This window comes from Dermacentor andersoni, chromosome 1 (assembly GCF_023375885.2).
Source record: "Dermacentor andersoni chromosome 1, qqDerAnde1_hic_scaffold, whole genome shotgun sequence".
Lineage (NCBI taxonomy): Eukaryota > Metazoa > Arthropoda > Arachnida > Ixodida > Ixodidae > Dermacentor > Dermacentor andersoni.
The window spans coordinates 126832121-126846500 of record NC_092814.1 but is presented as its reverse complement, the minus strand read 5'-3'; the positions used below and the strand labels follow the sequence as shown (position 1 = coordinate 126846500).

General features: G+C 45.2%; 1 protein-coding gene and 1 non-coding gene across 5 annotated transcripts in view; both read right to left on the bottom strand.

Moving 5' to 3' along the window:
* Positions 1–241: 241 nt before the first annotated feature.
* The window catches only part of BBS4 (Bardet-Biedl syndrome 4), a 57849-nt gene continuing 43710 nt past the window's right edge, over positions 242–14380 (bottom strand). For all 4 annotated transcript variants that reach the window (XM_055061994.2, XM_072287034.1, XM_072287038.1 and 1 more), the window contains 5 exons: positions 9495–9716; positions 4440–4611; positions 2953–3022; positions 2195–2333; positions 242–533 (listed from right to left, as the gene is read on the bottom strand). In XM_055061994.2, coding sequence (XP_054917969.2) covers positions 408–533; positions 2195–2333; positions 2953–3022; positions 4440–4611; positions 9495–9716 — 729 coding nt within the window. In that variant the 3' untranslated portion in view covers positions 242–407. The remainder of the gene's footprint in view (positions 534–2194; positions 2334–2952; positions 3023–4439; positions 4612–9494; positions 9717–14380) is intronic.
* TRNAT-CGU (transfer RNA threonine (anticodon CGU)) lies at positions 3435–3511 on the bottom strand. Its single transcript has one exon. It is a non-coding gene; the product is annotated as a tRNA-Thr (tRNA).

Sequence of the window (14380 nt, the reverse complement as noted above, 5' to 3'; positions counted from 1 at the left end):
ATATTTATTATTCGCTTAGTTCTTTGTTCTTTTTTCGTTTTTCCCATTATTTTACGTGGAATGACAATTTGCTGCTGCTCTGCCTAGAGCTTAGGTAATTTCTGAGCATGCTTTCTTGGTGTGCGGCAGAGGCTTAAGTACAACATAACTGGGACGCTGACCGGCCTAGGATAACGTAATAATAAAGGCCTAGGCAACGTTACGTACAAGGCATCAGAAAAATGGTTAAGTTCACCAATGCTTCTGCTCATTTGCTTGTTTAATCCGAAGTTGTATACGTAGTGTTTGAGTAAAAATAAACTGCGTAGATACGGCGGCATCATACAAAAAATTTCCCCCATTCCGTGCATGAGTGTCGTTCACGCTTATACTGTATGCGACATGCTCGGAGCCTGAGACGAGTGCATTTATTCGCTTCTCTCTTGCGAGGACTCGTCATTCCTGTCCGGCGAGTCTGGCACTTCGTCGTAGCTCTTGCTGTCCGCGCTCGTCGACTGCAGAGAACTAGACAGGTTGTTGGCCATCTGCGTCACCTGAAAGCGTCAAAACAACGGGTCGCTCAGGTCCCCTAATCGTTAAAGTGGTATGGGAATTTAACTGAAACAACCTGTCAAGTGAAGTCAAGTTTATTTACTTTCATCTATAAAAACAGCCACATAAAAGCTGCTACACGTGCAGCATCTTGGAGGGGCGGCTAACACACAATATTGGACAGCGATCGACATCACAATCACGTCATTGTAGCCACTGCAATAAATTCCACTTGGACAGTCACAAAGTGGAAAGGCATTGAAAACGACATACATTCCGGTGAGCACAGAGCAATAACGCGGATATGCGTTACATAAATAGGTGATGGGTGATAGGTCTGATAGGTCTGACAGGTCTAAAATTTAAATACTGATACACAATGCAGACACGACGAGGAACTAAAGCTATTCGAACAACCTGGATTGAAATGAATATATGCGCTGCTCCAAGCGATCGAGAACTGCCACTGCGAAACGTGCGCATGCTTACAAGTATAATTCACGAGGGCCATTAAAGGAAATTATTTCGGGATCTTTTGCAAGATTCTCTGAGAATTTATTCAGAAGTGTGGGTAGACTAAACTAGAGCATATGGTGCCTAAAACTAGAGCTCTTGTGTTGTTATCTGTCTTGTCGGTTCCTATTCCTTTTTTCTTCTTTTTTTTTGGGGGGGGGGGGGATTTCAATTTATTCCGTATCATAAACACAACAAGTCCAACAACGCGTCTTGTTAAACTAGAACATCTTTTTGCGTTAACTTGTGCTGCATGTGCAAACATGCCATACAAGTTGTACATTTTTTTAAAGACAAATAAGAAGCAGATGTACTTACACCACGGTGTAAGAAGTAGCTACTTCTTACACCGTGACTTGCACGTATACTTCTCTTCTTATGCGCAGCGAAATCAAGTGCATTTGTCGAAGCTTCTGCAATTGACTTCTCAAGCATTGCCCTCTACTCACGCTTCAAGCATTCTTATGTTCCAACATTTACCTGTATGCTCTGGATCTTGCATGCCTCCCATACAAAATAGACTTTTCCTCATGAGACGTTTATCAAACCGCCTCAAGACAGTTTAGAACGACAGAAAGCTGAGCTAGTTGGTAAGGATTCATTATGCAAAATATGGGTGAAGCGTGCAGAGAGGACACAAGAGTAAAGAAGTGGACAACACGAAAGGCGGGTGTTGGATGTTGGATTATTTTGTTGGAACGCCGGCGTTCGTGTTGTCCACTTCTCTACTCTTGTGTCCTGTCTGCACGCCTCACCCCTTTTTTGCTCAAGACAGTCTCTCCCAACTTTCTCGTTTTTTTTCCATGCCAATAAAAAAACATTTCTCGTCCACAATTCATCCGCGCTGTACGTAAATAACTCGACGCAGCACAAACACCAAGCAGTAAAAGCTGTCGCAGTTCGAAAAGTAACTTCTGATGGGATTCTTACAGAGCCGTGTTGTCGCGTTGCCCTTGCGCTGCTACAACACATACGATGAATCCTATAACAAACTCGCCCGCCTTTCTATCTTGCTCTTATGGAGTGTGTCGATTCTTCCGAACAGCGCGGCTCGCGATATATGCGCGCGCGGCTACTTTATTGTAGGAAGCAGGCGGGCTCGTGACCTTCAACTATACATAGCATGATGAACGCGAGCCACCGCACTCACCGCCGCGTCAATTTCTATTCCCGAAGTCTGCTGCTGCTTGAGGCACCGCTCCTCGAACTGTCCGAGCAGTCTGGCCGCAGCCTTGTGATCTCCCAAGTCATGCATCAGGACGGCGTAATTCAGGCATACCAGAGGCTCCCTGCGCGGCAAGAAATGGACGCTGTGGGACGAGGTTCAACCAGATTGCAGGAGACGAGCTGCAGATGGAATGACGAAACTTTCATTTCTCGTGCCGCAGCGATGGCACACGTACTGTCTTGGGCGTTGCTTGGTGCGGCACAAGCTATAAACAAAAATTTCCTCAGCTGTTATACCTGAAAGATTGAGCAGAAAATGACGGCGTCTTGCAAAGTTATGATCGACACGGCATCGGTATGCCATTTCAGATTACGTGCGTCCTTTATTTCTTTTTTATCTTTCTTTTTTTCATAAAGAAGTATTTAAAACCACCATTCCTACTTTTAAATTTCACGGACATGATAAATTCGACGCTCCATCACATAAAATTTGGTGCGTGTTGCCATGCATAAATTCATTTGTATTTCAACCCTTACAAACGCAGTTGGTATACCCGGATGCAGGCGGTCTTGGTTAAGGTTTATGGCACTTAGTTGTGTTTAATGAAGAGTGCATTGAGTGCTCTTTGGTGGAAATGGACATCAAACTATCGTAAAAGAAACCTGCAGCGAAGTGAGCGTTGGGCAGAAGTGCATGCGCGTTGGCGCAGACAGGCTCAGTGCCAGTCGCATGTGACGTACTCGTCCAAGACCATGGCTCTCTCGTACGCCCGCTTTGCGTTGTCCGGGTCCTGGAGGTTTCGTAACGCAACTGCAAGCACAAGTGATACACCGGTTGAAACCAAGGATGCTGTCGAAAAAAAAAAAAACTGAACAAGAACTTAACCGGCACTTGCAACAGTGTAGGCCTGGTTTCATATCAGCAGAACACGCGCGCACTCTTTCTGGGCAATTTTTGCCTCCTGTAATACAAGGAACAATTTCCCGTGGCAGCGCCTACAATTTGTCGTGTGCCAGTCACCCGATCCAATAGGAGAAAAAAAAATTGGGTCACTGCGCACGAAAGTAGCAAACCGAGGGCCCGGTATTTATTAGTCACATCATAAGAAGCCAACAAACAAAGTCACCAAGGATAGCACAGGTGAAATCACATGTACTTATTAATGGAATTAAAGATATGATAAATTAATGGAAATGAAAGTGGATGAAACTAAAAGAAAACGTGCCGCAGGTGGGGCACGAACCCACGCCTTTGCATTACGCGTGCGATGCTCTTACCATGCAATTGAGCTACCGCGGCGCCGTTTTCCCATTCACTTTCTGGAGTATTTATGTTCGCAGGCCGATCGCCCTGTGTCAGCGGGATATCCTGGGCACGTCCTCATTTCTGTCGCAGGGTGTTTGCTAAGGAAGCGCAACGACGCCAGCCGAAACAGGTCAACACAAGACGGCAAAGAAAAGTGTAGCTGTGCTGCCGTCTTGAAGCGCTGTTCTTTATTTGATAATGAACAAATAGATTAATCCGTCAGTTAATCATTGCAGGCCTATAATGCTGTCGCATTAGAAAAAAGAACTTCCAATTTACTCGAATTACGAGAGATGCATTTATCTGCCCAGGTGGACATGATTTGCAAGAAAAACTATACATTCACGATTTAAACTAATTACCTCAATTAACTGATTAGTTACAAACTTTGCAGCACATGCTTATATTGGAAAGTTGAAGGGGACTGCCATAAAGGTGCAGTTCGGCGTGTCTACATTTCACGACGGCTGCGTAGACCAAAATAACCGGCGTCAAGTTATTCGTTCAAGTTTACCTGATTACACACGCGGCACTGCGAAGCTCGACGTGCCGTCCGAGCCCTGTGGGACGTGAAAGGGTGGCGTAATATGAAGCAGTCATCGCACTTCCCTCGTTCCACGCGGTTGAATGCCGATTGGCGCTTTGCGCAGCTCCCAATTGAACCCATAGTCACTTCAGCAGCAGAGACGCGCGTAATGACGTGAATTTAGCAAATAATTTGTGGGCAGGTATTTTTGATCTCATGGCCAACCTGAAATGAAGAAAACACGGAACTGGACTTTTATGACCAATCCCTTTAACTTTTCAATATAAACATATGTGCCTTAAAGTTTGTAACTGAGAAGCTCATTACCTACCACGGTAGCTCAGCATATCAATCCTGTGCCACGTTAGGAGCCGATCATCCAGAGGGTTTGCTTACTGGCGAGTAGCATGAAGAGTTGTCCGTTGCGCGGATTGAAGTGGACTGCGGCGTTGAAGAAATGGTAGGCGGAGGCGTACTGCTCCATGGTCAGGTGCACCAGACCAAGGTTGTGCAGGATCTGCCAATCCATGGGGTTCAGGTAGTTGGCCCTCTTCAAGCAGCTGATGGCCTGCGCCGCGCGTCATCGCGACCTTGGTATAGTAGCCCTCCGGCTCATTTCATGGTAATCACTATTGCATTTCAGTTAGCATAGTATAGACGACTATAATAAATTATAATGCGCACCGTATAACCACATGATTCTATAGCATTGAAATACCACCGCAATTAGTTTTGTTAAAGCTTGCTGTTGTAACTGCCGCCTCTAACATTCCTTGACGAATAAGTGTATCGGATGCAATACCAGGCGCATAGGTTATTTTATTTCAGGCGGCGGCAACTAATTGCTTCTCCAAATGTATCTAGTAGTTGTGTGATGCCCAGGAGTATGGTTCTATTCCCAACTGGGAGGCGTTATTTCAACCAATGAAGAGGCAAAGATCTCAATCTCTGTTATTATCTTCTTTTTTTTTTCTTTAACAAACGTACGCATTTTGACCACGTATATAGCTTATAGTTTATCAACCAGTGAATCCCTGGACACTGCCGGATGCACGGGAATAACTTCGCAAATACAACAGAAAAAGAAAACGACCTAGGGCGCTATAACGTAAAGCTATTCCAAACTTTTCTATTACAATTCTGCAGTCAGGCCTCCACGATTGGTCAAAAAATTTTCGAGCCACCCCCGTCCCTGCGCCTGTCTGTCACGCGACGTCACAAAATCGTGAAAACTCACCGCGTCAAAGTGACGTGTACGCGTTGAAGGCGCATTATTGTGCCGAACAAAACTGAAATCTTTTCTGTATAGCCGAAGACTGCCCCATTCTGAAAGGAATAGAAGATGGCTGTCCGCCGATGACGGTGACACTGGCTACTCAGAGCTGCTGGGGAGCATGGATTTATTTGCGTATGATGAAAAGTTTTACGTGGCAGTATAACGTTATCGAGACCTTTCGGCACGTATACGATATCCCTCTGCCGACTCTTCTTTGCTGAGGATCAATTTTAGCGGCATTTTTAAACTTCCGTTGCACGCCGCCGCGATTTTCGACCAGCCACGCAAGCTAAGTAAGGAGAAGCGGACCAATCGCAAACGCCGGCACTACCCTCCTCATCCGGTTATCCACTTTTACTGTGCTGGCTCAGCCCCATCGCAACTCTCTCCACTTGAGGGTGCTCCTCGCCTCTTCTGAGCCAATTAGATAAGAAAAACTGCTCAATGTAGGCAATGCTATTCACTTTGAAAGCAAAAGAAAGTGGCATCCTACAAACGGGAAGCGCGTTTGATTGGAGAGAGAGAGAGAGAGAAAACAAGGGTAGGAAAGGCAGGGAGGTCAACCAGAACAGCATCCGGTTTGCTACCCTACACTGGGGGTGGGGGAAAGGGGAATAGAAAGAGGAAGAAAGGGAGAGAGGAAGCACTGAGTACGTGTGGGAGCGACACCATATTTCAAACAACACTGCGGGTTACCGCCCGATGCTTGCATCAGTGGTTACGTAAATTCAACGTCAAGAGATTGAAAAAAAAAACAGATTGGAATAGTTTCACGTTATAGGGCCCCTAGACTACGGCATATTTGCCATGAAGCTATTCGCAAGACTAGACTGCAGCTCCTCTCTAATCGAGGCTATATAAGCTTGCAAGACATTGGCGCACGTTAAAGAACCCCAGGTGGTCCAAATAATGCAGGAGTCCCCCACTATGGCGTGCCTCATAATAAGATCGTTGTTTTGGCACGTAAAACCGCATAATTTAAGATTCTTTCAAGTCATTGGGCTAAACAAAAAAACTGCCGCAGTCGTTTTTACAGTTCGATCCCAATATGAAAATTCGGATGTCATTTGGCATCCAATGCAGCCATTCGAGCCTCTTCAGAAGTTAAGACAAGGTCTCGCTTTTACGCGACGACATACTTACGCACCGTGTCGGACGCACGGACTCCTCAAACTGTGATTAGTGAAAACTACCCGAGAGAGATGAGCACATGCTTCTTTGTCTCCAATACGGCATACGAACGACAGTCATTGGCATCTTCATAAGCGCTAAATTGCAGCAGATCACTGATTTAAGACGTCTTACTGGTCGTACACGAATATCGTCGTACACGAATGTTTATTACACAAATGCTTAAGCGAAAGAATAAGAGCAGACGCCTGCGACAATACCATGCGTAATTTTTGCAAGCCCATCCCCATCATCTTCTCTCATATCGCTCTTCTTCTCTTCTGTTTCTCACTCAGAAGGAGTGACAGGTTAGGGGACGTTTACCCTGGGCTCGCCTACCTGCTTTTCTTCGAATAAATGTTCATGTAGTTAATTAAAATATTCACTAACTTTTTAATTATTCACGTTAAGACGCAGTGATATTTAAATGGAGCAGTAGTAAAGTTTTTTTTTATTGTTAATATGAAATGAAAGGAGAGGCTGCCATCATTATTGGCACTGGCTACTCATTTCTGCAGGGCAAGAAAAACAAAAGCCCAGAAAAGTTATATGCACTGGCGAAAGTCAAATACTGCTAACATTTGCAAAGCTATACCCACAGAAGAAAGTAGAAAGGACACTGAAAGATATGCACAGTTCCATAAACGAGTGAAAGTGCACAAAAGAGTCTGAAAATACGCACATTAAGTTCAGTTCATATCTACGCAAGACACATAACAAATAACAATGCTCTACGTGAGCTACACACATGTAACATACTATACAACCTTTGGTATTCAAAGAAAATGTGATAGTGGGGTAAACCACTATACGTTAACCACTATCTATCTATCTATCTATCTATCTATCTATCTATCTATCTATCTATCTATCTATCTATCTATCTATCTATACACACAGACACACACACATATGATATATATATATATATATATATATATATATATATATATATATATATATATATAAACGAGAAGGGGGTTAACCGGGGGGCCCGATTTTTATTAGTCGTATCATAAGAAGTGGTGGCGCTGGCTAACACTCCCAGGGTTCTACTGGACACATAAATAACCAAGAAAGTGGATGGGAAACGGCGCCGCGGTAGCTCAATTGGTAGAGCATCGCACGCGAAATGCGAAGGTTGTGGGTTCGGTTCCCACCTGCGGCAAGTTGTTTTTTCATCCACTTTAATTTCCAATAACTCATTGTTTCTTGGTTTCATTTATTAAACACAAGCAGTTTCCTTTATGTTGTCCTTGGTGTCAGTGTTTGTTGGCTTCTTATGATGCGACTATATATATATATATATATAGTCTGTAGCTATATTGTGGGCTATGGTTCAAGTATGTTCTTGAGAGTGAAAGGTCTGTGATCAAAGAATCATTAAATTGATTGCATTGTCATTTTTGCGCAGCCTGTTTTGCAGCAGCGTCCGTGGTAGTGTTTCCAGGAATAATTGCAGTGTGGTGGAATGCACTGAGACGCTATAATGTGATTTCTTGCACTGAATTTTTTGTGTTCTTTGATGATTTCATATACCAAATGTGTATTCAATGCATTTCGGTCTGTGCTTTTTATTGACATGAGGGCGGCTTAGGAATCGCTAAAAATAACCCATTTCTGTGCAATCTCCATGTTTGATTGATGAAATTAGTTAGGCTAGCACCACTTTCAAGAAACCCAGCCTTAAAGAGAGGTGCGAAGTACATTGGGGTTGCAGCTAATTTTTCAAAAGCGTGCCTCAAGTAGTTTAGGATTGTTTGTACTGTAACACCAATGCATTATTCAGCAGATTTTGGAGGCAGACATATCCAAAGCAGCCGCTATAGTCTTGGAATTTCTGCTAAGACATGAACTTCCCTCTTTCTAGGCTTCAATTTCACAATTGGAACATGTGCTCTAAAGTAAATAATTAAAAAAAAGTTGATTACTGAATATTTTTAACTATCCACCTGGACAATGCGATTTGTCGCACAATTAAGTCATGACCACCTCGTTAGGTAATCCATTTGAACAGGTCAAGTGAAGTATCAGGACCGGTTCAAATGAAAAAGGTCATGAGATTTTACGGAAATTAAAACTAAAACTAGAAAAATAAAGACACTACATACTACGGAGCTAAAAAAAAACATGGATGGTAAACTGCTGATTGCATCACGACAACAGCAAAAATTTTCTCATTGTTCTTTTTTTCTCTTAAATGACATGAAATAAAGTACATTCAAATGATAAAACATATCTGTGCTACAACAAAATATGTTTTATAACTTAGAATACAAATTAAGGGGGAATGTTCGAATGAAAAGCCATGAAATAGATCGCTGAACACCTTACACCACGGTCTGGGGAACTGTTAAAGAAAGCGAATGAATGCGAGGAAAAGGCAGAAACAAAGCCCTCAGTTAAACTACTTGAATGGAAAGCTCTCTCCCTAGCATTCATATTTAAGGGATCGGGGACAGAAGAAAGAGTAAAAGAAAGAATACCACATCCCTTTCGTTTCCTAAAGTTTTCTTGATATCACGTGCTCTCTTATCGCCAAGCTTGCTTCGCATTCTGCGCTGCACGCGCGAGCAGTGAGGAAATGCAGCCTTTTCTGCAGCCCCCATCGTATATCCGTCGGTTACCAAGACATATTTTAGGTGTGAAGGCGCATATATTCAGTCCGCACACAGACTTACATCGCCAGATGTGAAGTCACGTATTTTGTTATGCCTTAGGTCTCATCAGCCGTTCTAAGAACGACACGAATGTGTGGCATTACAGTGATGACTAAGAATGTCAGCAAACAAAAACTTCAAGAAGATGTTCGAAATATCTACCTTTACTCCTCGTTTTCCCTGTCCATAAAGCTTGCTCAAATACGTGTTCTTTCTGATGATTTTTTCGTCAATATGTGCAGGTAAGCAAATACAATCAAAGGACGTTTTACGTAAAGTTGCAAGCATCTGCGGATCTGCTCCCGCGGAAGAATATCCGTAAAGGGTTGTGACGGGCCATCTTACCGCGACGTACTTCTTTTTGCCAAAGAAACACATGCCGACGTTGTTCCATAGAGCAGGGCTTTCATCCGGTGCCGAGGCGATGGCGCGGTACTTGGTCAGCGCCACGTCGTAGTCGCCATACGTCTGCATGATGCTGCCGGCCGCCAGGACGGCCGGTCCGTAGCTCGGATTGCTGGCAAGCGCCGCGCCCAGACGCTCGAACGCCTTTGGATACATGTTGCACTGCGCAAACCATCACCACACCATGGTCGTCGGCGCAGTGGTTGGAGGTATGTACCACATGAAGTTCTCCATATTGCTACGGATAGACGGAAACGTCGTTGTGAAGAAGCTGGACAAGATTTGATATACGACCGCAAAAGCAGGGATATCAACGTCAGGAGCATTCGACTAGAGTAGTACGGAAAGGGGGGGGGGTAAATAACGTAAAAGCAACACTGGTGGTGAGCGTGAGCGAAATTTTTTGAAGAGGTACCATGCGCAAAACAACATATCAGTTGTCCTTGCAGGAGCATAATTTCCTTTCTCGGCGTTACAGTCTTGTTTGTATAGCGATGAAAATAAATGCATTCGTTGTAGGAATTTGTATCATTATTTAGATGGGCTATAGTTGGTAATAGGGCCCTATCAAACATCGCAAAGAGACACAGAAAGACACGAAGCACACACGTGTGCGTACTGTCGCTTCTTTTGTCTATACTTTCTCTGTCTAATCATGCTCTACTGTGGCGGTCGTCCACACCGAGGCTCTGCTTTCGGAATTCGTTCGTCTTTCTTCCGAGTCCCGGACAGTATTACCAGTCACGAATAGGCTGGCAATTGGGAAGTTCGCATCGGCCAATAAAACAAAATGAATTGGCGCCATATTCTGGTTTCTTCACACGGCGACTTTTATTTGGTCCAGCCATGATATTTATTTATTCCCTTCGCCCATTACTCGTATTAGGCCAAAGAGCCATCCAATAAATAAAACATTTATTCAATCAATCAATTTCCTTAGATTATTTCAAACTTGAGCAATGCTACAGAAAACAAACGATTCTGCGCGTATTTTGGCTGCTCCAACACCGGGCACACGCGGCCAGATTGCGCGTGAGCTGCTCGCATGCGAGGCACCTGGAACGAATTAGTGCCGTGAAGAGAAGCGCGCATAAATTGCACGACGATATTTATGCATCTGTTAGGAATGCCTGGCGAATGACTTGTACGAAGGGAAGACGCAAGACACATCAGACGGGGGCCGTCCCTTCCCCCCCCCCTCCTCCTGTCTTTCGCGCTGCTTATTTAACATTTCTAATATCGAGTCATATAGTCCCCAAGCTTGCAACCGGACGGTATATTTACCCCAGCGTAAAAAACGACAGAATGTCAATTGTGCGCCGACTTGGCTCCTGGCTACTCGACAAATGCACTATAGCTCAATCGCAAGACGATTCACTGCATACGTTCTACGGCTGCCGGTGAGCATACCTGCAGTGGCTCCTGACACAGCACGCTTGTGCATTACTCGCCAAGGGAGAACTCTGTTCTGCCAGCGAGCTTCCAGTTCCTTTTTATTGCTATAACAATTATATGGACACTCCAGGCGCTTTTATGCCGTCGGCGTCGGCGTGAGGTCCCGTATTAATACCAAGGGCGATAATATCGCCGCGCGCTGTATACTGTACGGGTGAGTGAAAGGGTGCGAGGGTGAGCGGCCCAATCTCGCACCCGCAAGAGATTGAAGCGAGGAGGAAGCGCGCCGTCTTCCGTCATGCGAAGCTCTGAGGGGAGGGTAGGAAGGGGGGGGGGCGAGTTCTAATCCGGGCCGCTGCATCTTGAAAGCCACCTGCAGCGAGGTCACAGTCCGCCGCGCGCTGTTTCCGCGGCTTAGTTCGCGTTCATGCGAGGCGCAGCACGAAGGTCAATTAGCTCGCTGTTGCTGCCGCTCTTCCTCGCTCCAGCGTTTTGAGAGCGAGTTTATGCTATAATGGGTCCGGAATAAGTTTTCGTCCGAGAGCAAGGGCTTCGAGTACACGTATTGAAAGTAATGAACAAGAGCGGGCGGATAAAGATGTTATGACACTAATCAAATAAAGTATATATCAACCTATTGGATCGCAAAGAAGGGTAACTTTCGATAATGCCATTGTGCCTGCAGCCAAGAGTGGATTACGAATACAACATCACATGTTCGCGAGTCCGGCCTCTTAAAAAAAGGCACGTGAAAAAGACGGAGGCCGAGGTTCCCAAGGCACATCTGGAAAGCTTAATTTTCTTCCCCGAGCACAAGTGCTGCCATGTGCTGCTTTCAGAACGTCAAAGCGCGCTTCCCCTTTATCGTCCTGATCGATATGTGGCATTCTCGCCCAGTGAAGCCCTGGCGAAGGATAGAACGGACACAAGACAGAGCGACTAGATGGAGCGAAATCGGGAAAGATGCTCACTGTGGTAAAAGACATATCCTACAACGACGCACGAAGGAAAGAAAGAAAGAAAGAAAGAAAGAAAGAAAGAAAGAAAGAAAGAAAGAAAGAAAGAAAGAAAGAAGAGCGGTCAGCGTTGCCGCTCCCCGAGTTACTTTCGTTACATAGCCGTTTCCTTTACATCCTTCTATTACTTTTCATAGTATACTCACTGCGCGCCTTTGTTTCTTTCCCTCCGCGGATTTCTGGAACCGCATGTAACCGTACTGCGAAGAGCGCGAGAAACGAGGACAATGGAGCGAATGACACGAGCAGTATACGGGTCATAATAGCCAACTAACCCAAGCAAACACGTTGCTGCAAACTTGATCACTGATGAATCATTTCAGCACACAGACCTCGTGGGGTACACCTCAACGTGACGTACGTGTCGACCTCCCAACGCTGTTTCATTTCTGCAGCCGTTGCATTTTGGATTATCAGGTACACCAACGTTCTATAGGTGTGCTGCCAGCAAATATACCCGTTAGCATAAAAAGTCGAAGTTTCGCCCGAAAGGCGAAGCATCGATTGCAATAGAAAATTAGTAGACAGTTGTACGAAGTAAGGATGGTCGTTTTCGGCCGTATAAACTCATATAGATTCGCTTACTAACCAAATTAACAAGCATGGTGTCAGCGCGCACAGGCAAACATGAACACAGCAGACTTAGTGACCGCGAGCATTCGCTGTCAAAACGATGGCGTTAGGAAGCGCGGCAGCAGCGGCGAGCAAAGTAACCTTCGCGCTGTCTATCGCTTCAATGCAAAGTGAGCGGCGAGAACACAGCACACCCGCTCAGTTTGTGTTGAAGCACGAAGGTCACTTCGTCGTATGAGCCGTCGGTACACCTATGGCCCTATAACGTAAAACTATTCCAATCTGTTTTTGTTCCAATCTCCTGACGTCAGATTTACGTAACCACCAACGCAAAGCCCAATGAAACGCGCTTCTAGTTTATGGGATGTCTATTTATTCTGCTTTCAAAGCGAATAGCGTTGCTTATATTGAGCAGTTTTTCTGATCTACTTGGCTAAGAGGCGAGGAGCACGCTCAAGTGGAGAGAGTTCCTATGGGTCCGAGCCAGCACAGTGAAATTAGATAACCGCATGAAAAGGGCGGCGCCGGCGTCTGCGATTGGTCCACTTCCTCTTGCTTAGCTTGCGGTGTCTCGTCGAAAATTGCGGCGGCGTGCGGCGGAAGGTTAAAAGTGCTGTTAAAATGGATCCTCAGGCAAAGAATAGTTGACAGAGTGATGTTGTATACGTATGTGCCGAAAGGTCTCGATAACTTTATACTGCCACGCAGTTTTTTTATCATACGCAAATAAATCCATGGTCCCCGTCCGCTCCCAGTAGCCAGTGCCACAGCAATCGGCATCAGTCACCTTCTATCCCTTACGGAACGCAACAGCTTTCCGCCTATTCAGGAGCGCTATAACGTAAAGCTACTCCAAACTTTTCTATTCCAATTCTGCAATAAGCCCTCCACGATTGGTCAAAAAGTTTTCGAGTCACCACCCACGTCACCTGTCTGTCACGCGACGCCTTTTTCGCCATTAGCGAAAAACTCTACTTTGCTGAGGATCCGTTTTAACAGCATTTTTAACCTTCCGTTGCACGCCGCCGCGATTTAGCGACCAGCCACCACAAGCTAAGTGACGGGAAGCGTACCAATCGCAGACGCCGGCACCACCTTCCTCATCCGCCTATCTACTTTCACTATGCTGGCGCGGCCTCAACTAACCTCTCTCCATTTGAGCGTGCTCTCCGCCTCTTCCCAGCCAATTAGATAAGAAAAATTGCTCAATGTGAACAATGCTATTCGCTTTGAAAGCAAAAGAAAGTGACATCCTATAAACGAGAAGCGCGTTTGATTCGCCTTTTCAAACGACGCTGCGTGTTACCGCCCGATGACTGCGTCGGTGGTTACGCAAATTCGACGTCAAGGGATTGGAATAAAAACATATTGGAATAGTTTTACGTTATAGGGCCCAGAAAAAGTTTCAGTTTTGTTCGGCATGTTAATGAGTCTTTATCGCGTACACGTCACTTTGACGCGATGAGTTCTTGCGGTTTTGAGACGTCGCGTGACGGACAGGTAAAGTGGGCGCAGCCCGAAAAGGTTTGACCAATAGCACTTAGTCAAACGAAGCCTTTTTTGCTAATCGCGAAAAAGGCGTCGAATGAGAAATAATTTTTCTTTCGTTCGGTCTAATCATGCATAATCAGTTTGCACGTATCATATCAGATGGAGCGTTTTGGCAGTTTTCGTGACATCGCCTTGCAGACAGGCGCAGTGGGTGGTGCCTCAAAAATTTTTTGACCAATCGTGGAGGGCTGATTGCAGAATTGGAACAGAAAAGCTTGGAATAATTTTACGTTATAGCGGCCCTACACTCTGCAGATCGCTTTCAAGATGGGGCGCGCGCGACCGTGCGTG